This window comes from Poecilia mexicana, unplaced genomic scaffold (genome assembly GCF_051168715.1).
Source record: "Poecilia mexicana isolate PSO_F unplaced genomic scaffold, ASM5116871v1 scaffold_17, whole genome shotgun sequence".
Classification (NCBI taxonomy): domain Eukaryota; kingdom Metazoa; phylum Chordata; class Actinopteri; order Cyprinodontiformes; family Poeciliidae; genus Poecilia; species Poecilia mexicana.
The window spans coordinates 1,040,913-1,067,651 of NW_028263386.1; the positions used below are offsets into that span (position 1 = coordinate 1,040,913).

General features: G+C 51.2%; 1 protein-coding gene across 11 annotated transcripts in view; it reads right to left on the reverse strand.

Moving 5' to 3' along the window:
- LOC106921416 (disks large homolog 1) overlaps positions 1–26,739 on the reverse strand; it is a 61,134-nt gene that overhangs the window by 19,055 nt on the left and 15,340 nt on the right. For 10 of the 11 annotated variants that reach the window (XM_014993110.2, XM_014993107.2, XM_014993106.2 and 7 more), the window contains one exon: positions 8,333–8,497. In XM_014993110.2, coding sequence (XP_014848596.2) covers positions 8,333–8,497 — 165 coding nt within the window. Of the gene's footprint in view, positions 1–5,059; positions 5,210–8,332; positions 8,498–26,739 lie in introns of all 11 variants that reach the window. The other variant, XM_088014994.1, reaches the window with a different exon arrangement.

Here is a 26,739-nt window from a genome sequence, read left to right on the forward strand (position 1 = left end):
GAATAACTAAAGTTGGGAAAGCAACCGGTGACTGTAGAGAGGAAAACATCTCACTGCTCTGAACCGTCCGACCCGACCGCAGCGCTAATCCAACAGAACCGGGTCAGTCCGGTCCAGACCTACTGGGACTGAGGCCCGGCTGCGGTACCTTGCTGAAGGCGAAGGGCGTCCAGCGGACCTCCCTGCGGCTGTCGGCCATCTTGGCCGTGCTCTTGGCCGGGTTCTTCTTCACGCTGTCGCGCAGGTTCAGGAAGCGGCTGCGGGCGCGGCAGGAAGCCGGGACGGTGCAGGAGGTGAAGGTGGACAGCGACGCTTGGACCGGCAGGCGGTTCTGGAGCAGCAGGCGGTTCTGGTTCTGCCTGTGCAGCTCGATAGCCTGCTGGCGCTGCAGCGGGTGCAGGTGAGCGAGGGACTCCTGGAGAGCCAGGTCCAGCGGGCGCCGCTCCGGCCTGCAGGGCAGCGGCTGCCGCAGGTGATGCGCCGTCATCCTCCGCAGCAGGTTCCTTCAGAACCGGGCCGGAGCGTCTGGTCCGGGCCGTCCAGAACCCGTCCTGCCCTCCCTCTGAGCCGACCTCGTCTCTCTGCAGCCGGTTAATCAGCAGCGGGTGTGGGAGGGGAGCATGAATAATCGATGCGACCCCCCAGGGTCAACAGCAGGATGACGCAGACAGGAAGCTGCAGCCGCTGAGAGCTGGGCCCGGTTCTGGTTCTGATCCACACGGGTCGAGTTCCAGGTTCAGAACCTTTCCAAGACAAAAAAAAAAAAAAAAAAAAAAAAAAAAACAAACTGCTGTCTGGTACCATCAGAACTTTCTGGACTGGAGGAAATCTGTCCTGGCATCAGAACCAGGTCATTGGGTCAAACTGAACCCGGTTCCTGAACGCTTCATCCACCGTGGTTCTGAAAGTCCACATAAACCGGGTCAAACTGAACCTTTGCGGTTCCTGAACGCCTGTCTGGTGAGGCTGCAGCGCCGCCTGCTGGTCGGCCCGCCTCACTGAGCCCAGAACCAGAACCCAGCTCAACAGGTCCGGCTGTGGGTGGTACCACAGCGGCCGGTTCTGGAAGCTCCAGATTCTGATGCATCTTGAGAAACACGGTCCGGTTCTAACCCAGAAGAACCGGCTCCGGAACTGTCCGAAGGTGAACCGGGCATCAGAACCTGAGTCAAAACCATGGTCCTGCAGATCCAGTAAGAACCAGAACCAGAGAACAGAACACGACCTGGTTCTGACACAGCGTCTGACCCAAACTCCAAACCGTAAGTTCTGATTTCTCAGAACTGGACCCGCAGATGATGGATCAGACTTCAGAACCGGCTGATGGTTCTGAGAGCATCGACCAGGCAGCAGCAGAACCTCTCTGCTCTGACCCGGTTCTGACCCAGCCGGGTTCTGTCGGGCTGCGTGTTCTGATGTTGACGTGTTTGAGGCGCCGCAGTATCCGGGACACCACGGGTTGCTAGGCAACGGCAGAAAGACACGTGCGAGAGGCCGGATCCCATCAGAACCCGGATCAGCTCTGGACCGACCAGAACCCGATAAGGCGCTCCCATGATCCGAGAGCAGCCAACGATCCGGAACGTTCTGCAGCGGACAGAACCGGATCGGATCCGGACTCAGACCCGGACCGGAGCGGGTTCCAGTTCCTGACCGGAGCGTGACGCAGCAGGGGGGGGGAACCTACCAGCAGGCGGCGGTGCAGCCTCTTCGTCCTCCTCAGGGTGCCCATGATGCGGCGGCCCACCTTCTTGGCGTACCACACCGAGTTCAGCATGCTGCGGCGGCGCGGCGCGGCGCGGCGCCTCCTGCTGCTGCGGGCTGCGGGGCGGCAGCTGCTGCTGCTGGCTGGAGAGCAGACGATGGGAGGGGGCCTTCGCTCCACCCGGCGCCCCCCTCCTTCCTCCTCGCCGACACAAACAGGGAGGCTGAGGAGGCGAGCGGACGCTAAAGCGGCGGCTTCAGGAGGCGCGGCGGAGCGGCAGAGGCGTCCTCCCCCCGGCGGCGGTCATGGCTCTGCAGCGGCAGCTCCGTCTGTCTGAGGCGCAACAACAGACTGCAGGGCTGACGGAGGACGTGCAGCGAGCGCGGCGCCTCTGATCCCTCTGCAGTCTGACAACATCACGCTCCTCTTCCTCCTCCTCCTCCTCCTCCTCAGCTCAGAGGGAGGCCCAATCAGCTGACCTTTGTCCCACTTCGCTCGTTTTCCCAAGGAATGAAAAAATGAAAACGGCTCGACGGGGAAATCTGGGTCCGGAGAATCGCTGAGTCATCAGATGTGCGACCCGTCACGACGGAACCGGACCGGCTCTGAATTTACACCAGCTGTTTCAGCTTCATGCTGTTCACAGGGGAGCTGCTGGTCTCAACAAGTTAAGACAGAAAACCCGCGGGATGGTTGGAGGATCAGCTGTGTAACCCGGTAGCATCAAACGGGTTAGCAACAGAAACGAGCCAGTATCAGCGCAGAAAAGCTGAGTTAGCCAGGCTGAAGTATTTTTATTTAACTTTTATTTTACCAGAATAAAAACGCCGTTGATATCAAAACCTACTTTAAGTAAGTCTTGGCCAGAAGCAGCAACAAATACAATAAATAAATAAAAGAAAATGTCAAGTTACAAAAAACATGTTAGCAGTAGCCTGAACCACCGAGTCACTGAACGCGATGAAGATGTCCGCTGCAGCTGGTTTACCACTCTGGGTCAGAACCAGGTATGGAGAATATACCATCATCACAGTTTAGATTAGAGCAGAGGTTCCCAAACTGTGGGGCGCGCCCCCAAGTGGGGGCGGCGTGCCATTGCAGGGGGGTCGCGGAAAGCCGTCTGGATGAAAAAAAAAAAACAACAAAAAAACATGAACGCTGTATGCGCTGGGTTTTTACCTTAGAATGGCCAACTCTCTGTTATTCCTGTCAGTTTGATACAGTAGAGGCTTCCACACTTCCCATATCTGTGTCCTCTGTCACTTTTATCAGCAGTTAAAACTGTTTAATCTGTTGTTAACATGTTGTAACCTGTTTTTCCGAGCCGCCTCTAAACGCAACATGAGCGCTACGACGCTCGCGCTGGGTTTCCACCTGTGAAGGAGACCTGCTGCTGCTGGGTGGAGCTACGTAGGTTTGAGTTAGAATCACGGCAGCAAACCAGCAAAACGCAAAGAACTTTTCACAGTTTTTCCCTCCAAACTAACCGACTGAGTTGAGTAAAGCTGCTGGATGCAGGTAATGTTAGCTAAAAGATGACTAGCTAATGTTAGCTAAAAGATGACTAGCTAATGTTAGCTAAAAGATGACTAGCTAATGTTAGCTAAAAGATGACTAGCTAATATCAATACAGCACATTAAGCTTAACAAGTAGCCTGTAGGCTACTGGTGGTGTCTGTGTTCAGCTATGATTCATTTTGCCCCCCCAAAAAGTTGACCCCCCCCCTGTAGGTCTGGAGCCGGGCTGAGTAGAACAGGGAGTCTCTGAGAATCCACCACCCCTTCGCTCACACACATCGCTCAGCCAGACAGCTATTTGTAATCCATAGGGGGGCAGAAATAGTTTGGGAACCGCTGGATTAGGAAGTAATAGTTGTTGGCTAATGCTATTTTTCAAAGTGGTAGGGGGGTCACAGTCCAGGAGGGCCACCAGGGGGAGCTATGAGGACCTCAGGATGCTGGAGAGAAGATGAAGAAAAAAAATGCCAAAAAAAAAGGGTGATTTTTTTCAATCAAATTTTTGACTATTTTTTAAAATTATGATATCTGATCTATCAATCAATATTATAAATAAGTTTTTTAAAAAGTCTTCTTACTCGGTTGCACATTCCTTGGATTGATGATGATCTGATAACTGAACAGTATTTTGATGTTATAATATTGAACAGTGTTTTATTAAATCTTAAGTTTTCTTCTGTACACCTCTTTCATAGAGGCATGTTTTCCCTTTTCAAAGTTTCTTGGAAAAACAGAGAGGAAACAAGCTGCTTTGTAAACAGGCGTGTTCCACTTCAGAATAAGAGCATGAATATAAACATCTAACTACTTGAAGAATTAAAGCAGTTAGCCCGGAAGTTCAACACAGATTTTAAACTTCATTCAACTGAAACAGCCAAATAAATCTGCACTTTAACAGGAGAAATGTATGTAAGGGAAGCTAAATGTTTTCAAAGTTAGCAAAATCGCTAAGATTAGCTCTGCTATTAGCACATTAGCAGAACAATTCCCAGCGCGGATGATAAGAAAAAGTTTGATAGTTAAAGATTCAGAATAAAGGTTCTGAGATAATCAGATTAAATTATTTCTACATGATTCCAAACTTTTCCAAACTACTTCCTGACATTCCAGCTCACATCATTTCCTGTCCAGTCTGAGGTCAACACCCCATCCAGAACCGTTGGTTCCGGTCCGGGTCAGAGCCATGCTCCAATGAAAGAGCTTTCAGGAAAACCGGATTTTAAATCAACCCAGTGAGAAAACGTGAAGGAAAACGATTCCGGATCCGACTGAAGGAACGTTCCAGGAACAGAACCGGGTCCAGTTGGACCCGGTTCTGTTTCTAAACCTGTTCTGCTTGGATTTCAGGTTAACAGGGCATCATATGGGGAGAGGGGGGTGTTACCTGTATAAGTGGGGGGGGGTTACCTGTATGGAGGGGTTACCTGTATAAGTGGGGGGTTACCTGTATGGGAGGGGTTACCTCTATGGGGGGGAGAAAGGGGTTACCTGTATGGAGGGGTTACCTGTATGGGGGGAGGGAGGGGTTACCCTTAGGGGGAGGGGTTACCTGTATGGGGGGATTACCTGTATAAGTGTGGGGTGGGGGGTTAGCCTTAGGGGGAGGGGTTACCTGTATGGGGGGGTTACCTGTATGGGGGGGGTTACCTGTATGGGGGGAGGGAGGGGTTACCCTTAGGGGGAGGGGTTACCTGTATGGGGGGGGGTTACCTGTATGGGGGGGTTACCTGTATGGGGGGGGTTACCTGTATGGGGGGGAGGGAGGGGTTGCTTATATGGGGGGTTACCTGTAGGGGGGTTTACCTGTATAGGGGGGTTACCTGTATGGGGGGTTACCTGAATGGGGGGGTAGGGGTTGGACGAGCAGGAGGGGAGGGGGCTGTCCTCTCCGTGGGGGTACAGGGTGGAGGGCGTGGGGGAGGGGAGCTCCGGGGGGAAGAGTCCTAACGATGAGGAGCCGTCCAGGAGGAACTCCAGAGACGCTACCTGGAGGACAACAGGGGGGGAGGGGCAACAGCTGAGATTGGACCGGTTCTGGACTTCCTCCAGAACCTGACAGATTCTGACACTTCCCACTTCTCTGCCTGCTGAGTTTCCTCATGCACAGACCCAAGTCCTCGGTTCTGGAGCAGCAGGGTCCACTAAGGAGAACATCCTGGTTCTGGACCGGGTTCTGGACCTGGGGGAGACAGTCTGGGAATGTTTCAGGAACCTCTGAGGTTCTGGGTCCTGAACACGGCCAGAACAGGAGGTCTGATTTGTCCCAAGGACATGATGAACCCAGCATGGAGGCTTCAGCTAGTGCAGGGGTCCACTGGGGGGCGCCAGAGGACCAGCTGGTGAGCAGAACCAGGATCAGAACCAGGACCTGGTTTGGGTCTGTGCACAGAAACCTCAGAAGAAGAAAGCGGGTCGCCATCGGGAGGAACAGGAAGTTCAGAAACAGAAACCACAGAAGAAGAGTGAGACAGATGGAGGGACAGAGAGCAGCTGACAGAGACTCTGACCGGACCGGACCGGACCACTGAGCAATGAAGTTCTGAAACGGGTCACATCATAAGAACAGCAGCATGCTGGCGGTTCTGGTCCAATCCAGAGGATGGACCGGTACCAGCCAGGTTGGTTTTTAATGATGTGACGATGCAGACGGGACTGGAGACACTGAGCAGACGAGACATGGATCAGAACCCAAGACAGCAAACAGAACCATCGGAACCGTCTCAGCTGGGTCTCATTCTGAGTCCGATCAAACAGAACAAACCCAGACGGATCAGAGCTTCAGAACCAGAAACACATCGGGGTCCAGCAGAACCAGCCATCAGAACCGGACCACCCTTCAGTGAAGAACCGGCTACTGAGAGAAGACAGAAGCTTCTCCAGGACATACTGTCCAACTCCCGTCCTCAGAGACAGACGTCCTGCATGTGTCCAACAGGGGGGGGACCTGACGGACCTCCAGCTGGTTCTGCTTCCTACCGACCCGACCACTGGGTCCAGGTGTTCTGATCCGGGAGCAGATCTAAAACATGCAGGACACCGCTGCTCTGGGGACACAGACTGATGTTTTAGCAATGCTAACCATGCTAACAAATAATGCTAACTATGCTAGTAGCTAATGCTAACTATGCTAGTAGCTAATGCTAACACTGACAAATATATGTTGCCTGCCATGCTAGTAGCTGCGAACCATGGCTAATATCTACTGCTAATCATGCTAATAGATAATGCTAACCATGCTAATATCTGATGATATCTAAAGTTTTCACCTTTAGTGGATTCTGATCATTTGCAGAAAAGATGCATCTGCAAAAACCTTCCGTCAACATGTGAAAAGGGTTCAATAGTTATTATTGTTGTTATTATCATTTCAGAATTGGATGAATTGGGTCGAATAGAGTTACAGTAAACTGTTCACTGGTTTCATCATGTCAGCAAAACTTAAAAAAGGAAAACAAAATCATTAAAAATACTATAAAAAGGGCCATGAGGATAATCAATAACAGCTACAAAGGTCATACAAATTCACTATTTTTAAAATAAAAATGATTATAATTTCCTGACCTGGTTAAGTTTTAAACATCACTAAACGAGCTCCTGCCTGAGAATATCCAGGAACGGTTTTTCAATAGAGGAAAAAAATCTAAATCTAAAATGTCTTCATCTCCTTTAAAACGTTTGGAGTGAAACTGTGGGATCTTTGATTACTGAGCCATTAGACAGTTATTTCAATCATCAACTCATGTGATGAATCCACTCAGCCGGGCGGCACCGAAGGTCCAACCGGACCAGATTAAACCAGAACATGGAGGTTCGCTTTCCTCTGAGTCACCACTGGGGGGCAGCACCGCACCGTCCTGACCCTGAACAGGAAGTGACCCTGAGTCCTGTCTAAACTCCCCAGACTGAAACATGAAGGAGCAGAACATTATGACCAGGTCAGATCCCAGCAGAACATCATGACGAGGTCAGAGGTCAGAGGTCAGAGCTGCAGTATTCCAGCTTCCCAGCAGGAAGAAACGACTCGACTCACCAGATCCTAAAGATGAACCGTTTTCTGATGCCTGCTCTGGTTCCTATAGGTATATTTCACTCCAGTGGGTGTTTCATTTACAGATATTAAACCAAAGTGACTCTGGGGTTGCCATGACAACCAAACATTACAGACATCCAGAGTAGGATGAATGAGCATCCAACCAGAACCCACCAGAACCGGTCCCAGCTGGTGGCCATGAGGTACTACTACTTCATCATCTTCCTCCAGCGCTAGCAGCTAGCTCGCTAACATCTGCTCCAGGTGAGAGCAGGACACATGCTACTGGCCAGATGCATTATGGGTAGGAAGGATCCATGAAGTCATTAATTTGAGTCTGTGATGATGATGATGATTATGATGATGATGAAGAGCAGCACGGACCATAATATTAAAATCATCCTGAGTTTATCCTGAGGTCATAACCCCCCAGTGGACATCAAGTGATACTGCAGCTCCTGCAGGACGCGACACGCTGAGGTAAAAACCATGACCTGGACTACACCTGGATGACCTGGACTACACCTGGATGACCTGGACTACACCTGGATGACCTGGATTACACCTGGATGACCTGGACTACACCTGGATGACCTGGATTACACCTGGATGACCTGGATTACACCTGGATGACCTGGATTACACCTGGATGACCTCAGAGCAGCTTCAGAGCCTGATGAATCACATGAAGGCAGCAGAGACAGAAACATCCTCCATCCTCCCTCTGATTGGCTGATGGCTAAGCCCTCAGCTGCAGCCAGGAGGTCAGAGGTCACAGGAGGCCATCCTGACTGGAGGAGCTCCAGCTGATGCGGGTTGGGGGCAACAGGAACATGAACAGGTAAACACATCCAGCATGATCAACAGATGGACAGAGACAGGAAGAGGAGAAACTCCAGATCTGAACCACCAGTCCTCAGGGTTAACTGGATCCGGATCCAGACCGGATCTGAATCCAGATCCAGTCTGAACTGCATCTCAGAGAGCTGCTGCCCTGTAGACCTGAGGATCAGATCCAGATCAGGATCCGGATCCGGATCAGCTGTAGCACGGAGGAAGTGTTAGGCTCCGCCCCCTACCTTCATAGGTGAGATGTGGGCGTGGGTGACGTATCCGTGGACGTTCTCGATCTGGTTCAGGTTCTTCTCGGCGACCTGGACCAGCTCTGGCCCCGCCCCCTCCTCTGTGAGGGGGGGGGAGCTCTGGTCCTGGGGGGACGAGTCCTCATCGTGGTGCCGGTACTTCTGGGGAGGACAGGAAGGAAAGCGGGTCAGCGAGCCCCGAGTTCTGACTGACAGGCTTCCGCAGAACCTGCAGCAACCAGAACCCGGCCAAGATCAAGATGAACTGAGCCCAAAATGCTCGGTTCTGACCCGTTTCAGGACCAAAAGATGGGATGAATGGAAGCATGAGGAGAAAATCCAGAACCATTTAACCTGATCGGTTCTGATCCGGATCGGTTCTCTACAGAACCGATCCATTTAAAGTTTGTAGAGTCATTCAATCAGGAGGCACCGGTCCGACCCGGAGAACGGTCAGGGGAATGTCTCAGATGTTCTAACTCTGGCTGGTTCTGACAGAACCCAACAGAACCAACAGAACCGGGAACACGGTGACGGGCTGAACCAGCATCCATCAGACTGGTTAAACTGGACCAGTTATTGATTTATGATCGATATCTTTACAGATCAATAATCCTCAGAGGGAGATGAAGCAGCTGGAGCATCAGGAACCTGAAACATTCAGTTTAAATGAGATTTAAGAGAAAAATAATTTAGATTTTTGCTCCTAAACGATTCTCTCCTAAAATAACCAAATGATCCAGAGAAGAAGAAGTTAAAAATGAGCTGATGCAGGTCAAAGGTCAGCCAACATCTCTGCAGACCCCACACATCCTGGACACATCCTGGTCAGACTTTAGCCTCCAGGTGGCGCCACAGAGACAGTCTATCTCAGATGAGCCAATAGCAGCCTGGTTATCCGGCTGCTCTGCTGTTACTCCGTTAGTTTCATATTTCACCTTTAATATGTGAAAAATATTGGATGCACTTATTAAAATATGGATATATCGCTTTACTTTTCTGAATATTCATTAATATGTATCAGTAACAGTGGCAGCCATCTTACCGCTGAAGCTAATTATGGTTTTCCTCGTCTCCACGAGGTTCAGCCAATCAGCTCCTGGACTGGTTGCCATGCAACCAACAGCCAATGGTGTGTCTAGCAGCAGACTTCCCAACATGCATTTCCTTAAAATATTTCAGGATATTTCACATCTGGTTTGCTTTAACGGGACAGTTTGTTTCCCAGTCGGTCCAGATTTGGACCAGACTGACCAGAACAGAACTACAGACAGCAGGATCATCTGGGTTTACTTCCTGGTTCTGGTTCCGCCCCGCCTCCATCGATTCTGTCATCAAACATCATTTCTGAGTGAAGATCTTTGTTTACAGATTATCGACCCAATATGAGAGCAAACCACCAAATAAAGAAATGAAAGTCTGGTTCTGGTCCGACAGACTTTCCTGCTGTCAACAAATCCTGAAGTTACAGAACAGAAACCCCGACAGTCAGCAGGTCAGTGAACGCCTCACAGAAACCCCGACAGTCAGCAGGTCAGTGAACGCCTCACAGAAACCCCGACAGTCAGCAGGTCAGTGAACGCCTCACAGAAACCCCGACAGTCAGCAGGTCAGTGAACGCCTCACAGAAACCCCGACGGTCAGCAGGTCAGTGAACGCCTCACAGAAACCCCGACGGTCAGCAGGTCAGTGAACGCCTCACAGAAACTCCGACGGTCAGCAGGTCAGTGAACGCCTCACAGAAACCCCGACGGTCAGCAGGTCAGTGAACGCCTCACAGAAACCCCGAAGGTCAGCAGGTCAGCGAACGCCTCACAGAAACCCCGAAGGTCAGCAGGTCAGAGAATGCCTCACAGAAACCCCGAAGGTCAGCAGGTCAGCGAACGCCTCACAGAAACCCCGAAGGTCAGCAGGTCAGCGAACGCCTCACAGAAACCCCGACAGTCAGCAGGTCAGCGAACGCCTCACAGAAACCCTGACAGTCAGCAGGTCAGCGAACGCCTCACAGAAACCCTGACAGTCAGCAGGTCAGCGAACGCCTCACAGAAACCCTGACAGTCAGCAGGTCAGCGAACGCCTCACAGAAACCCCGACAGTCAGTGAAAGCAGCGCAGGGAGAACCGGGTTCTCAGTGGAACCAGAGCAGAACTAATGGAGGAGTGGCAGATCCACGGCTCTCACACACCTCCTCTTCCTCCTCCTCCTCCTCCTCTTCCTCCTCTCTGAGCTGTGAGGAAGAGGAGGGGGAGGGGTCCCGGCCGTCTCGCTGCTATAAATAGGAGCAGCAGAGAAACAAGGAAGATGAAGCAGACCGGACCAGAACCAGCAGAACCTTCTGGTATCTGGGTTCAGTTCTGCTGCTCTGAGCCGGAGCAGAACCTCCATGTTGGTACCAACCAGAACCAGCAGAACTCCACATCCCAGACAAGGTTCTGGTTCTGCTCTCAGTGAAACAAAGCCCAGAACCTGGTTGACAAGCAGCCAATCAGAACCATGGTTCTGGACTTTGACTAGGCCACTGCAGAACTGCAGCTCTGGTTCTTCTCTTTTCTAGTCAGTCTGTTCTGGATCTGCTGTTGTGTTTGGACCCTGGTTCTGCTGATGACCCGGTGTGGACCCAGCTTCAGCTGGACTCATCCTGGATCTTTGGTCTACAGGTGGAACCCAAACATCCCGGCCCACAGCATGACCCCTCCACCACTGTGCTGGACAGTCAGGGAACTTCAGCTGAACTGGGTTCTGGTTCTGTCCGGCATGGTCCCATCGGTCCCAGAGTCTGGAGCTTCATCCAGCCTGGCGGCCATCTTGTTTGTAGAGAACAGGTTTTGTCCTTCAACCCTTCCAGGCAGCCATGCTGGCTCAGAATCCTGACCTTTGACCCCTGGCAGTAGGAGATGGAGCTCAGGTCTCTGCCCTGCAGCGTGGAGCGCCCGCCCCAGTCGATCCGGCCGATCAATCGGGTTAATTAAGAGGAAGAGGAGCGGAGCCTTCATCACCGATCTGCAGTCAGAACCAAGCTGAGAGCCATCGGGTCGGTTCTGCTGCAGAACAGAACCAGGTCCAACCAGGTGCTCTGGTTGAGAGAGGTTCACTGCCCCTCTGATAAACACAGGATTTACCATTTTATTCCTTGGTGACCTCTGACCTCTTGAAGAAGTTTTAAAGGCCACCTGTTTCCTTTCAACAGGTTAGCATAGATCTGTGGGCTACAGAATGTGTTCATTACATCTTTTGTACAAAATAATTCTCAGTTAATCAGATTTTTTCCTGCTCAGTTCTGATAGTTGATCTTTCAGAATGACGTTTTAGAGTCTCTGTCTCTTTAAATCCAAATGAGCTTCTGCTGCTGGCCACGCCTCCCAACTCAATGTTTACACTCACGTGAAAATGGCTGCAAACAGATGTGCAACGATGCAACTGTGCATCTTTGAAAAGCAGAATTGGAGCCTGCTACACAACCAACCAGAATGCAGCAAGTGGTTTCTGGATGGTAAGTCAACAACAGAGCTCCTGTCTTTTCCAGCAGCCATTGTACAGCACGTACAGCTCTGCTGTTGCTAGGTGACGGGCTGGGCTTCGCTGAAACGGCCGATGTTCTTCAGAACTTGTCAGGTTGCTTATTGTCTCAATCTGGAACAGAAACTAAAACCACTAAACACGCCGAGGGCTGCAGATCAGCTGTTACGGTATCGATTTGTTTAGATGACGATACGATATGTTGATATCACAATACAAATTTATTTAAGTTTAATTCATTAATCTGATCAATATGATGAAATATCAACTCACATTAAAACAAAAGGATGCAACTTTACTGATTTACAGGAATGAAATGAAAAGTAAAAAATTTCAAACTAAAGATATGATCTGGATATTTACATTTTGTATGAATGTAATCGGGTCGTTGATCATTTAATCCATGGATTTATTGATCCTCACCTACAGCTGACCTGAGGTCACCAGGTCATCCAATCTCCAACAGAACCAGAAGATCATCCTGATTATTTCATGGTTTTTGTTTTCTCCCTGAGAGTCAGATCGTTCACAAAGCATCATGGGTAATTGGCGTCAGGAAGCTCCTCCAGGACTCTGTTGTTGTTTCCTGTGGAGCACATGGACCTCACACATGCAGCGCCACGCCTGCCGCCTTTGGCCAATCACAACTCGGCCCTGCAACTCAGCCGGCCTCCGATTGGTCAGCTCACAGAGGGAGAAGCAACAGGCAGCTCCAGCAGCCAATCAGGAGACGGCAGGTTTAGTGGCTATAATACGAGGTTTTAATCCCTGAGCTGGGTCTGACAGGTGCAGGACAGGAAGCAGGTCGGGAATCTGCATGATGTTCCGGGTCGGAGGTTCCGCTGAGGCCCGGAACGCCATGGCACCGCCGCTCCGTTACATAACCACAGCAGAACCGGGTCAGAACATGCTGTTCTGAAGGAGGAGCGTCTCCAGAAAACCAGCATCAACCCCGGCAAAGGTCAAAGGTCACCGGCCCAGTTAAGGTCCAGTTCACTGACCTTAGAATGTGGATTTATTCCAGCTGTTCCCAAAACCAACCGACTGGATGGAGGACGTTCCCCTGCAGATCCGTCAGAACCGGGCCCTGGTCCAGAACCACCAGCAGAACCGGTCCGATTCTGGCTCTGGATGTCCTCCAAGCAGAGCGGACCACCACAAGGTCCGACTGACAGAACAGAACCCAACCGGACAGCAGCTGGATGCCCGGTCCAGATCCAGGAACAACAGAACCAGAACCTTTACTGGACCAGTGGAATGATCCCGGAGTCTGAGGAGTGCAAAATTCTCCAGAACCGGACCTGCTGGGCCCTCTGGACTGAGACCCGGCTTATAACTGTGATGCATCAACAGAACCAGGACAGAACCAAAACTGACTGTGGCCCGGACCCAAACCGCACCCAGAACCAAACGGGATTCTGGCCCAGAATCAGACTGGACCAGAACCAAATGGGATTCTGACCTGGAACCAAACAGGACGCGGATCCAGAACAAAGCAGGACTCTAACCTGGACCCAATGACCTGAAGGCAAACAGGACTCTGATCCAGAACCAACCATGACCCGGCCCGCGTCCTGACCCACCTTGCAGCCGAACATGAGGGAGATGGTGCTGCTGCTGCAGGCCACCTTGCAGTGGCAGAGCATCGGGGAGAAGCATTCCCCCCTGCCGGATCCGGGGGACTCGGCGCCGGGACACCGGGCCGCCAGCCGGCTCCTCCGGGAGCGCCGCCGGCTCCTCGCGCGCCGCCGCCCGCTGCCATTGCTGCTGCCGCTGGCCGAGCTGCCCCCGCCTCCTCTTCCTCCTGCCTCTCCTCCTCCTCCTCCTCCGCTGCTGCTGCTGCTGCTGCTGCTCCCTGCTCTCACCATCCGCCCTCATTCCTGGCGTCGCTGCATGGCGGCGGGGAGGAAACGACCCCCAGAGCTCTTCCTGCATCCAGGGAGGACCCCCCCAGGATGAGCGGCGTGTTCTCTGCTCTCAGGCTGCGGCTCGGCTCCCTCCGTCTCCGCTCCGTCCTCCTCTCTGAGCGATGAAGAGCGCTCCGGCGTCTGCGTGAAGCTCCGCTCTGTGGGGGCGTGAGCGGGGGGGGCGGGGGCGACAGAGGCTGGTCACATGACGCATCGGAAACGAGGCGCGAGGGGGGGGGGTGTCCTGAGGCAAGGTAGAGCGATGTAGGACAGAGGAAGAGGAGGAGAGGAAGAAACAACGATGAAGAGGAGGGATGAAGGCTGGAGGTGAGGAAGAGGAGGAACTCAGGAACTTTTGTCTCTTGGTGTTCGGTCCGGTCCACTGAAGAGACGGATTCTAGAGGTTCCAGAACCTCACCAACACCAACGGTTCTGATTTCCTGCCAAGTTCTGACCCGGCAACGCTACAGGAAGTGAGCCTCCGGTTCTGTTGGACTGATCAACTGGGCCGGGTTCTGAGCTCCTCCAGGTTCTGGATGAATTCAGTTCAAGGTGTTTTTCTGTTTCTCTGTCAGATCAGAACCGGTACAGGACCGGCCCAAACTGGACCGGCTATTACTGGACACCACATTCAGAACCACAGCAGAACTTTCTGAAGACGCAGGTTCTGTCTATCAGGGTCATTTGGACCCACAAGCTTTTTACTCCGTGCGCGGTCTGGTGGGTCGAACTGACCCCATGTGAGCTTTTAAAAGTTTCGGGAACTGACGGTCTGACGGGACGACCCTTCGCTGTCCGACTCCAAACCACAGGAAGGTTAAAACACAACGAGCTGCAAGCGTATTGGACAGGCTGGAAAATCACATGAACCAATCACACGTTCACACATCAACAGGCTGACCAATCAGCATTCAGGGGGCGGGGCTTCCGCTTCAGATTTAAAGAAGAAACATCTAGAAGTGGCAGATTCCCAGGGGAGGGGTTAAGTGTGGGAAGGGGCGGGGCTGAATGTGGAAGGGGCGGGGCTGAATGTGGCAAGGGGCGGGGCTACATGTGGCAAGGGGCGGAGCTACATGTCTCCAGTTACGAAAAGCATCAATTATTTCAACTAGAAAACAAACTGGGCCTCAAGAGGACAACAAGATCCAAACTGGGATCGAATTAAACCCAAACTGGGCCCTTCAGTGGGCTGCAAATGGAGTCGGTCTGAACTGGCACCTGGTGCCCAGAATTGGACCCCTAGAGGAGTTCTACTGGGCTATACTGGTTACCAACAGGAAGACAATTGGGGTCCAAAATGGGCTCCAAACAGACACTTAGTGGTCCATAAATGGACTTCTCAGTAGCACTTCAGCATCTAGGGGGCGATAAAGTGCTGCTTTATACACTTTCTACTCAGAGAAGAAGCTTTTATTTCAGCAGGAAATAAAAGTAGTTTCTGTTTCTTTGCTGTTCCACTCCTCACTTCAAACCAAACCTCATCATCTCTCTTCTTCTGCTCTTGATGTGTTGCTCTGTCTGGTCTGCTCTGTGTGGCGCCACCTTCTGACCGGAGGTGTTACTGTTCCTGCACACCCAGAGGCCGGCTCCATTGTTTACTATGCAGGTAGAGAGGAGGGGAAGAGCGGACCGGATCCCTGATGGACCGGATCTGGAGCGGACCGGATCCCTGATGGACCGGATCTGGAGCGGACCGGATCCCTGATGGACCGGATCCCTGATGGACTAGATCTGGAGCGGACCGGATCCCTGATGGACTGGATCTGGAGCGGACCGGATCCCTGATGGACTGGATCTGGAGCGGACCGGATCCCTGATGTAGCGGGTCTGGAGCGAACCGGATCCCTGATGGACTGGATCTTTGGCGGACCGGATCCCTGATGGACTGGATCTGGAGCGGACCGGATCCCTGATGGACTGGATCTGGAGCGGACCGGATCCCTGATGGACTGGATCTGGAGCGGACCGGATCCCTGATGGACTGGGTCTGGAGCGGACCGGATCCCTGATGTAGCGGGTCTGGAGCGAACCGGATCCCTGATGGACTGGATCTTTGGCGGACCGGATCCCTGATGGACTGGATCTGGAGCGGACCGGATCCCTGATGTAGCGGGTCTGGAGCGAACCGGATCCCTGATGGACTGGATCTTTGGCGGACCGGATCCCTGATGGACTGGATCTGGAGCGGACCGGATTCCTGATGGACTGGATCTGGAGCGGACTGGATCCCTGATGGACTGGATCTGGAGCGGACTGGATCCCTGATGGACTGGATCTGGAGCGGACTGGATCCCTGATGGACTGGATCTGGAGCGGACCGGATTCCTGATGGACTGGATCTGGAGCGGACTGGATCCCTGATGGACTGGATCTGGAGCGGACTGGATCCCTGATGGACTGGATCTGGAGCGGACTGGATCCCTGATGGACTGGATCTGGAGCGGACTGGATCCCTGATGGACTGGATCTGGAGCGAACCGGATCCCTGATGGAGCGGGTCTGGAGCGAACCGGACCCCGGATCCAGTCTGGAGACGGCAGGAAGCAGAGTTTCCTCCTCAGGCTGACAGCAGCAGCAGCCTGGCAGTGAATCGTTGGGTTTGTTGGACCGGGCCGTTTCTCTGCACGTCCGCCCACCGTCTGTCGCTGTCCTCCGCAGAGCGTTAGTCATCCAGAGAGGGGGAGGGTCGGAGCGGGTCGGCAGGAGACGGGACGAAATGTGAGAACGGAAAAACGGGCTCCGCGTTGCCTTTAGATATCCGTCACATTTTAATGTCTGACTGAAATCAGGCTGTAGAAGAACCGGCTGGACGGACCGATGAAGATGAGGAGGAGGAAGGTCTCAGATGCTACTGATGAATTATAGATTTAATCCAGAACTCTGCTGCAGCAAACAGAGATTGTTGTTTCCTGAACCAGAACCGCTTCTGGGTCAGATTCATTCAACAGAACCAGGAAAGTTACTTGGAGAATAATTCAGTTCTGACCAGTTAACTGCTCAGAAACGGAAACGGGTCAGGAAAACGGTTCTGGTTCCATGAAAAGCTTCAGGATGTTAATGTTAAAAAAATGAAAGCACAAAAGATTAAAGTTGTTCCAAAATCCATTTTAACAAATAAAACAAATCTGCTGGCCTCCATTTTGTGACGTTCGCTAACAGGAAGCTATTAAAGTGAAACAGAGGTTCAACGGCCCGATCCTCCTTGAAGAAAACATCTGGACAAAATTCCCTTCAAGTCCCAGCTGAACATGAACGCCACTGAGAGCAAAACGAAAACTGGAGCGCCGCAAACACAGAGAGCCGGAAACAGAGCTGAAGACCGGCGGGACCGACCGCCGTGGTGGTGCCATGTTGGATGCAGACACGTTGGATGAAGCCATGTTGGATGCAGCCATGTTGGATGCAGCCACGTTGGATGCAGCCACGCTGGATGCAGCCATGTTGGATGCAGTCATGTTGGATGCAGCCATGTTGGATGCAGCCACGCTGGATGCAGCCACGTTGGATGCAGCCACGCTGGATGCAGCCATGCTGGATGCAGTCATGTTGGATGCAGCCATGTTGGATGCAGCCATGTTGGATGCAGCCACGCTGGATGCAGCCACGTTGGATGCAGCCACGCTGGATGCAGCCATGCTGGATGCAGTCATGTTGGATGCAGCCATGTTGGATGCAGCCATGTTGGATGCAGCCATGTTGGATGCAGCCATGCTGGATGCAGACACGTTGGATGCAGCCATGTTGGATGCAGACACGTTGGATGCAGCCACGCTGGATGCAGCCATGTTGGATGCAGCCATGTTGGATGCAGACAGGTTGGATGCAGACAGGTTGGATGCAGCCATGTTGGATGCAGCCATGTTGGATGCAGCCACGTTGGATGCAGCCATGTTGGATGCAGCCACGTTGGATGCAGCCACGTTGGATGCAGCCATGTTGGATGCAGCCACGCTGGATGCAGCCATGTTGGATGCAGCCATGTTGGATGCAGCCATGCTGGATGCAGACACGTTGGATGCAGCCATGCTGGATGCAGACACGTTGGATGCAGCTATGTTGGATGCAGCCATGTTGGATGCAGCCATGTTGGATGCAGCCATGTTGGATGCAGCCATGTTGGATGCAGCCATGTTGGATGCAGACACGTTGGATGCAGACACGTTGGATGCAGCCATGCTGGATGCAGCCATGTTGGATGCAGCCATGTTGGATGCAGCCATGTTGGATGCAGCCATGCTGGATGCAGCCATGTTGGATGCAGCCATGTTGGATGCAGCCATGTTGGATGCAGCCATGCTGGATGCAGCCATGTTGGATGCAGCCATGTTGGATGCAGCCATGTTGGATGCAGCCATGCTGGATGCAGCCATGCTGGATGCAGCCATGTTGGATGCAGCCATGCTGCCTTCTCGCTCCGTCTCGTCATCTGGGACCATCTGCTTGTTTTTATCTGCAGGGTCATGAATCCTTTAAAGGAATCGCACGTTTTTTATAATTCTTCACTGAATATCTAAAACTGCTGGGTGGAAATTTGACCGTCGTCATTAATGGAGGAAGTTCTCTGCAGATAGGTGGCGCTCTCTCTTCATTACAACAAAGCAGAGGGATCCCATCTGAGCGTGGATTCATGTTTAAATGTGAAAAAGACATTTCAACATGTCCATCCGAAAATCATCAGGATCCTTCACTTACAGATTAAAACTGAAATTATGAATAATCTGAGTCAAATCAACAGTGAAAGTTTCTGACCAACATCCCATAATAATCTAAACCCACCAGCTGTAAAGACATCACAGCAGGACACCATGTTATTGCTGAATATTGCCATGACAACAGTTTCCTCATCTTCATTTTAAATACACCTGGATTTAACTAGGCCAACAGTCGGAGCCCCCTGCTGGAGGATTACTGAACTGCAGGCACGAAGCAGAAGGTCCAGAGCTCCAGGAATCCTGGAGAACCGTCCAGACCACCTGACCGGGTCACCGGGAGGATCAAGATCTGGACCGGAACCACAGCTGCCTGAAGCAAAACCGGATGAAGGTTTTACTTCCTGCTGTTTCCACCAATCAGCCGCCATCTGAGCGCCGCTGCCTGAGTGCCTCATTATCAAAGCCTGAGTCAGGCTGCGCGCGCACACACACACACACACACACACACACACACACACACACACTGACAGTGATGGCAGCTGACAGGTTGAGACGTGACGGCCTTCTAATTTTATCTCACCGCTGTTTAAAGCAGACCTGCTGCACTGAGGTGCTGCAGCAACCCACCAGAACCTCCCCCCCTCACACACACACACACACACACACACACACACACACACACACACACACACACACACACACACACACACACACGCTCAGCCAGCCACAATCCACATGATGGGAAACCCTGGAAACCAGAACTAGAGGTTCTAGAAGCTGCTGGGTGATTGGAGGATCTAGCTCTGTGGAGGTGGCGCCCCCTGCTGGACAACAACATCCCAGCCCTGTGGATCCAAGCTGAGTCCTGAGCTGCTGCTGAAGCTTCTTCTGCCAGATCAAACATCCTGGATAAAAGCCAACAGAACCCCAAAGAACCCGACCCGGATCTTCACAAGCTCACTCCGCTTCACATCCCGACCCGTTTGGACCCGGAACCAGGAATGATCGATCAACATCTGGAGATAAAACTCTGCTTAATCGGCTCAGTGCAGAGAAACTTGTACGGTGAGACGGTCAGTCTGAGGTCAGCCAATGTTTCTCTGAACAAAGAGGCGTTTCCATCTCAACACGGTCGGTCCGAGTTCTGGCAGCGTTTGGTTCTGTCTGCGCTAAAAGACACAATAAATACATTTGAACAGTAACTAAATCTTATTAGTGAAAATTACTTTTTTGGGGGAAAATGTTGATTTTTTTCCACCAATCAGGTTGTTTCTGTAGTTCAGTGATGTCAGCGCGTCCATGGCCGCCATCTTGTTTTTTAGCTGGTTTTCATGTCGACTGAATTCAGATCAGCTCCCAGAAAGATGATTGAAAACATGTTTTTGAGAATATTTTCTGTCATTTGTTTTAAATAAAATCTAATTGGTCACATCCTTCAGCTCAACCACCAGCCAATCACATTCAGACCTGATCCAGCCAATCACAGGATTCCTTGTAAACGCTGCATTCGCTTGGATAAAAGCAACCAATCACCACCAGCGAATAAAACTGACTAAAAACATTCAGATTTACAAAATCTAATGTGAAACATACTTTAACTTTTGCACCCTGATTATATTTAGTAAAGCATAGAAATATGCTGACTCATCATTGTCCACTTTAATTAACGTCACTTTTAAACGTGACATAGAAATTGTTACATAGATCATTTTGAGATCTACTGGCTGATTAATTAATTAGGATTTAACTGGAGAAATTTAGATTTATTTTAAATGCATTTCTATGTAGTTATATAATTCCTGTCAGCCTTTAACATCTGAACACAGAACCGCTGGTGGACCGCTGGTGGACCGCTGGTGGACCGGGTCCAGCAGAACCGTCAGGCTTCAGCAGCTTGTTCTGAAAGCGTCTGAAACAATCTGGTCTGGTTTCTGACCCCCCAGCAGGGGGCAGCACAGCATCAGACATGCTGCAGGTCCGTTTTCCTCCCTGGACGAACTTCTCTCTCTGACTGGGTCGGTCTGCCGACCAGAACCTTCATCACAGCCTGAGGATGAAGAGCAGCTCCTTCCTCTTCCTCCAGATGTTTATGATTAAAGACGGTTTTAGACGTGAAGCTGAGATACAAAATGTTTTATTCCTGAACGGTTCGGCTGGTTCTGCAGACTCAGGCCCGGTAAGTTCAGAGCAGGAGATCCGTTTGGATGCGACCCGGATCAGCGGCCCGCCTCTGGAGCTTTCAGAGGAAACTCACAGGAAGCTGCAGATGTTTGATCCGCCCGACCCGGCCCGGTACTGCTGCTGACGGCCCGACCCGGCCCGGTAGGCTGCTGACGGCCCGACCCGGCCCGGTAGGCTGCTGACGGCCCGACCCGGCCCAGTAGGCTGCTGACGGCCCGACCCGGCCCGGTACTGCTGCTGACGGCCCGACCCGGCCCGGTAGGCTGCTGACGGCCCGACCCGGCCCGGTAGGCTGCTGACGGCCCGACCCGGCCCGGTAGGCTGCTGACGGCCCGACCCGGCCCGGTAGGCTGCTGACGGCCCGGTCCGGCCCGGTAGGCTGCTGACGGCCCGACCCGGCCCGGTAGGCTGCTGACGGCCCGGTCCGGCCCGGTAGGCTGCTGACGGCCCGACCCGGCCCGGTAGGCTGCTGACGGCCCGGTCCGGCCCGGTAGGCTGCTGACGGCCCGACCCGGCCCAGTAGGCTGCTGACGGCCCGACCCGGCCCGGTAGGCTGCTGACGGCCCGGTCCGGCCCGGTAGGCTGCTGACGGCCCGACCCGGCCCAGTAGGCTGCTGACGGCCCGACCCAGCCCGGTACTGCTGCTGACGGCCCGACCCGGCCCGGTAGGCTGCTGACGGCCCGGTCCGGCCCGGTAGGCTGCTGACGGCCCGACCCGGCCCAGTAGGCTGCTGACGGCCCGACCCGGCCCGGTACTGCTGCTGACGGCCCGACCCGGCCCGGTAGGCTGCTGACGGCCCGGTCCGGCCCGGTAGGCTGCTGACGGCCCGACCCGGCCCGGTAGGCTGCTGACGGCCCGACCCGGCCCAGTAGGCTGCTGACGGCCCGACCCGGCCCGGTAGGCTGCTGATGGCCCGACCCGGCCCGGTAGGCTGCTGACGGCCCGGTCCGGTAGGCTGCTGACGGCCCGACCCGGCCCAGTAGGCTGCTGACGGCCCGACCCGGCCCGGTAGGCTGCAGGTCCGAACAGGTTCTGAGACCTCATGATGAAGACCACCAGACCTTCATCGCGCTCCACTTCCTGCTGACACTGCAACTTCTTAACCTCAGAAAACAAAAACTCAGATCCTGATCTTCACCGTCATCCCTCCATCATCCCTCCATCATCCCATCATCCCTCCATCCTCCATCATCCCTCCATCCTCCATCATCCCTCCATCATCCCTCCATCATCCCATCATCCCTCCATCCTCCATCATCCCTCCATCATCCCTCCATCATCCCATCATCCCTCCATCCTCCATCATCCCTCCATCCTCCATCATCCCTCCATCATCCCTCCATCCTCCATCCTCCCTCCATCCTCCCATCATCCCTCCATCCTCCATCATCCCTCCATCCTCCCATCATCCCTCCATCCTCCATCCTCCCTCCATCCTCCCATCATCCCTCCATCCTCCATCCTCCCATCATCCCTCCATCCTCCCATCATCCCTCCATCCTCCATCCTCCCTCCATCCTCCCATCATCCCTCCATCCTCCATCATCCCTCCATCCTCCCATCATCCCTCCATCCTCCATCATCCCTCCATCCTCCCTCCATCCTCCCATCATCCCTCCATCCTCCATCATCCCTCCATCCTCCCATCCTCCCTCCATCCTCCCATCATCCCTCCATCCTCCATCATCCCTCCATCCTCCCATCATCCCTCCATCCTCCCTCCATCCTCCATCCTCCCTCCATCCTCCCTCCATCCTCCCTCCCTCCATCCTCCTTTCATCCCTCCATCCTCCCTTCATCCCTCCATCATCCCTCCATCCTTCCAGTAAAACGTGGAGCGGATCACAGACGGATCAATAATTCATGCTGCTGCTGCAGTCGAGGTTTAAAGATGCAGGAAAACCTGCAGAGGTCGACCGCCTGGCGCCTCCTGCAGGTCAAAGGTCGCAGCATTCCCCCTCTCTGCTGCGGCAGCCGGACCAGAAACTGAAGCCATGTGAGTCCATCTGACCCTCAGACTGGGTCAGAACCGGGTCATCAGCAGAACCATGATCCAAACAGCACCTGACCTACAACATAACAGCCAAAGTCCAGACTGAACGCTGCAGTTCAGAACCTTCCTCAGTAAATCTGAGGAAGGTTCTGGTTCTGCTGGACAGAACCAACCGTCCAACATCTAGTCTGGGTTTCCAGGATCTGAAACCCAGATGAATCCCCACCGGATCGGATCCTGCCGAAAGCGGCTAGCTAAACAGAACCGAGCAGAACCAGGGGTCCAAAAACATGGAGGAAACCCAGAGAGGTGATCTGATGTTACACTGACAGAACCTTTAAAGTTCTGTTCACCAGAACCGTCTGGAGAACCCAGAAATGCTGCTGACCGTCTGTCTGAGGTGGTTCCAGAAACCCGCCTGGAACCAGAACCATTAACCACTGAAACCATGGAGGGTCCAGTTCTGATCAAACCGGAACCAGAACCAGCCGACAGAGAACCTGAGTTACTTTTGGATCATATATTTGAGCTAAAAACAGATCGTCTAGATTCTGATCTTCATCACATGAAAAACAAAACAAAAAAACTGAAAAATAAATAAAGTAAAAAATATAATCAGACAAATAATGTAATAAAACGTAATAAAACTCAAATCATCAATAATTTGTCTTTAACTCATAATTAGTTTTCATTCATCTTTAAAACTTGAGAGATAAAGCCAAAGTCCATTCAGAAAAATTGATAAATGAAAATTGTTCCCCATTTTCAAAGAAATAAAAACTTTTGAAATCTAAAACGATCCATATTTTAGATTTTCAGTACCGTACTTTTAATTCGGCGGTAGTTTTTCTTTTTGTTTTTTAAAGTATTCTAGTTAATCGTCTTTTTTCTCATTTGATGCCGAACTCTTAATAAGCCGCTGTGGGAGACAAGCAGCTGAGACACTGGAGCGGACCGATAAAAAAGTACATTTTGTACCAAAAGAAGCCGGTTTGGCGGTTCATAAACCCGCCGAATTAATTACCGACTCCTGCTGAATTAAACCCCCGGATGCAGCGCGTGTGCGGCGGCGTTTCCTCCGGTTTTTACCTTGGTTGTGACGATACAAATGCAGTCCATCGTTCCGAGGCAGCGGGAGGAGTACAGCCCGGCAGCATCAGCATCTCATCCCGCCGCTTCCCTCCACAGACTCCGCTACATCCACAGGTACCGGCCGGCTGCTGCGGTCTACCCGAGTCTGAGCGCGTTCTCAGCGGACAGCCAGCTCCACCCTCCCCGGCCCGCCTTCATACCGGACCGGAGCGCAGCGGGACCAGAACCCCTCTGACTTTTCCGCTGCTCAAGAGCCAGAACGCGTTCAAGTGCTGCCACACAGCTCGGAATTTTCATCACTTACACACCGTTTTTAAAGGGCTAGTATCATGTAAAATCATCTTTGTGCTTTCCATCACGTTATAATGTTTTCCCCTCAAGAACACATCTGGGGTGTTACCTTGATTTTTTTTTTCATGTTTAAGAAATCCTTTAATCTCCATGGCAACCACTCAGCTGAGTTAAACACCTGGGTGGATCTAGCCCCACCTTCAGGACACAGCTCCTCCTCTGAGTTGCAGTTTCTACTTCACACAGCACCCTTCCCCACTCAGCTCCTGCAGACTAGCCAGCAGCAATTAGCAAACAGGTGGTGGAGCTGCTGAGCTCATAGGAGCTGCTGCTCAGAGCAATGCTGGTAAAAATGTTAAAGGGTTAATAGAGGAGCCATGTTGGGATGACTTCCTGGAGGCGGAGCTAGAAAGAGCAGGAGCTTCTTAAAGAGACAGAGACCCAATTTCAAGGCCGTAAGTCACAAAGTCAAATTTCTTCTAAGTCATGTCTGATATATTCAGCATTTTTATAACGAATGAAGATTACAGTGACTTGTTTGTGCTATAAAATGTCTCTATGAATCTGGGAAACATAATCCTGCCCCTTTAAGGACAGCAGGAACAAATATCTCCCTAATTTGTTAAAAGTAAATAAAAATAATTTTAAAACAGGCAGTTAATGAAATAGCTGAAGCTGGAAATTTTAACTGATAAAATATGTTAAAAATTATGAAGCTTACTGAAGACGACTCAAAGAAACTTTAAAAAAATAAATAAGACGCCACAAACAGGCGTCATTCTTTAGTAAAAACCTATAACTGAATTATCAAATTAAAGATCATTTCTCTCCAGAAAGCAGTTAAACCTCTTTAGAAAACTTAAATTTGGGTTCTGGAGGCCGGCCCACTCTGGGGAGGACCCGGACCTCCGTGGGTCGGTTCTGACCCGGCGCCGCCTCAGGCTCTGATGCCACCGCTCAGCCTTTGTTCTTCAGCGTTAAACACACCAACTGCCTGGAACCAACATGTATGATGACTCAACGCCAAATGGCTCAGGAGGAAGAGGAGGAGGAGGAAGAGGAGGAGGAGGAAGAGCGTGTGCTGCAGCACCAGGCTGAGTGGGCGCACCACACAAGTACCAATCATTCACACTTCCATGAATCCGTCATGCGGCTGCGTCGCTGTGTGTGTATGTGTGCATCATCATCATCATCATCATATGCCGTGTTACATGGCTGGTTATGCAACAGTCCACAGGAAGTGATGTCAGCAGCCTCAGATGTACCTGTCCTTTGTTTCTCCTGTTTATCGTCAGTTTGGCTCCAATAACATCATTTCTATGATTCTGAATCAGATCAATAGATGAATTATTGGCATCCATAAAGGAATCGAACGATCTTCCTCTTTGGTTCTGAGAAGTCAAACTGGACCCGATCGGTTCCGGTTCCACCTGGTGGGATTTGCTCGGTCCGCACCGTTTCTTCAAGTATTGATTGAATATCTGCAGTAAGCCTGTCAATAACTAATGTTATAAATTATAAATGATGTTTTGAATCATTTCCCAGAAATATAACGGAAATAAGGCAGAATAATTTAAGATCAAAGATCAATAAACTTTATATTCTAATGAACATTTAACACCGGAAAACATTTAAAATATCCAAAATAAATCAAAACAAAAACTAATGAATGAATAAAGCAGACTTTAAAAACAGACCCAAACACCAAACTGAAGAGTTTTATCATTTAGTTTTTGGTAGAAAGAGAAAAATGATGAATTATACAAATGGAAATTATTGAGTTAGTTTTAATTTATGATGCATTTAGTTGGTTTATTGCTATTATTATATTCAAGTTTTACAAGTTAATTTCATACAAGAGTTGACAGAAAAAATGTTTAATGAATTCATATTCATATAGCGACATATTAGTATTTTAGTACTAATATAAATGTAGTACTAAAATCGAGTTATTTTTAAAGGACTATTGTTTGTGTCACTTTCTTCAAGAACATCATGATCTGTACATCAGTAATCAGCTGGTAAGCCTGTTCTGTTCTGTAGAGGCTCCATCCTCCACTAGGGGGCGTTGGCCTGTAGAGAAGAACAGAAAACCACTGGCAGGTAAAACCTGGTATCGATTTTAGCCACAAACTGAACATAGTGACGGATTTAGAATCGTAAATCTGCCTCCTCCCTCCGTTGCTGCTTCTGGTCTCCACCTGACATGTTTCCACTGAGAAAAATGACAAACAGTGACGCAGCGACTGGGATCAGGAATGCTTTAGTTAGTGAGGAAAGGGTTGGGATGAGCTGCTGACATCACTGCTAATTAACATAAAGAGTTTGTTTTAAGGTTATGATTACTGAATATGAAAAGCAATACATCCGTCTGTACATGCATTTCATTTAACACACTTCTGTATTTTTTACTTGTTTTCAGAAGCGTATTTTCTGCAGTGTAAATAAACTGAACAGATTTTGCTTTGGAAAAACAAACATTTTGATTTATTTTCTATAAACCAAAACAGCACAGTGAGTTTAAGTTGTGACTGTTCAGATCCTGGTTGTGTTCCTGCTCAGACATCACCGTCTGCAGAGTTCAGCTCATGTTTTATTCTCTGCTGCTGCAGTGAAACTCCTGATCTCTGCTGAACAGCAGCAGCCTGGCAGCGCGGCGCCCCAACACGGCACCACATATTTAATAAACTGAACTTTCTCTGGAATGTGACTCAGAATTATTCAGGAAAAATTTGCTTATTCACAGATTTTTCCTTAGAGAACATCTAAAA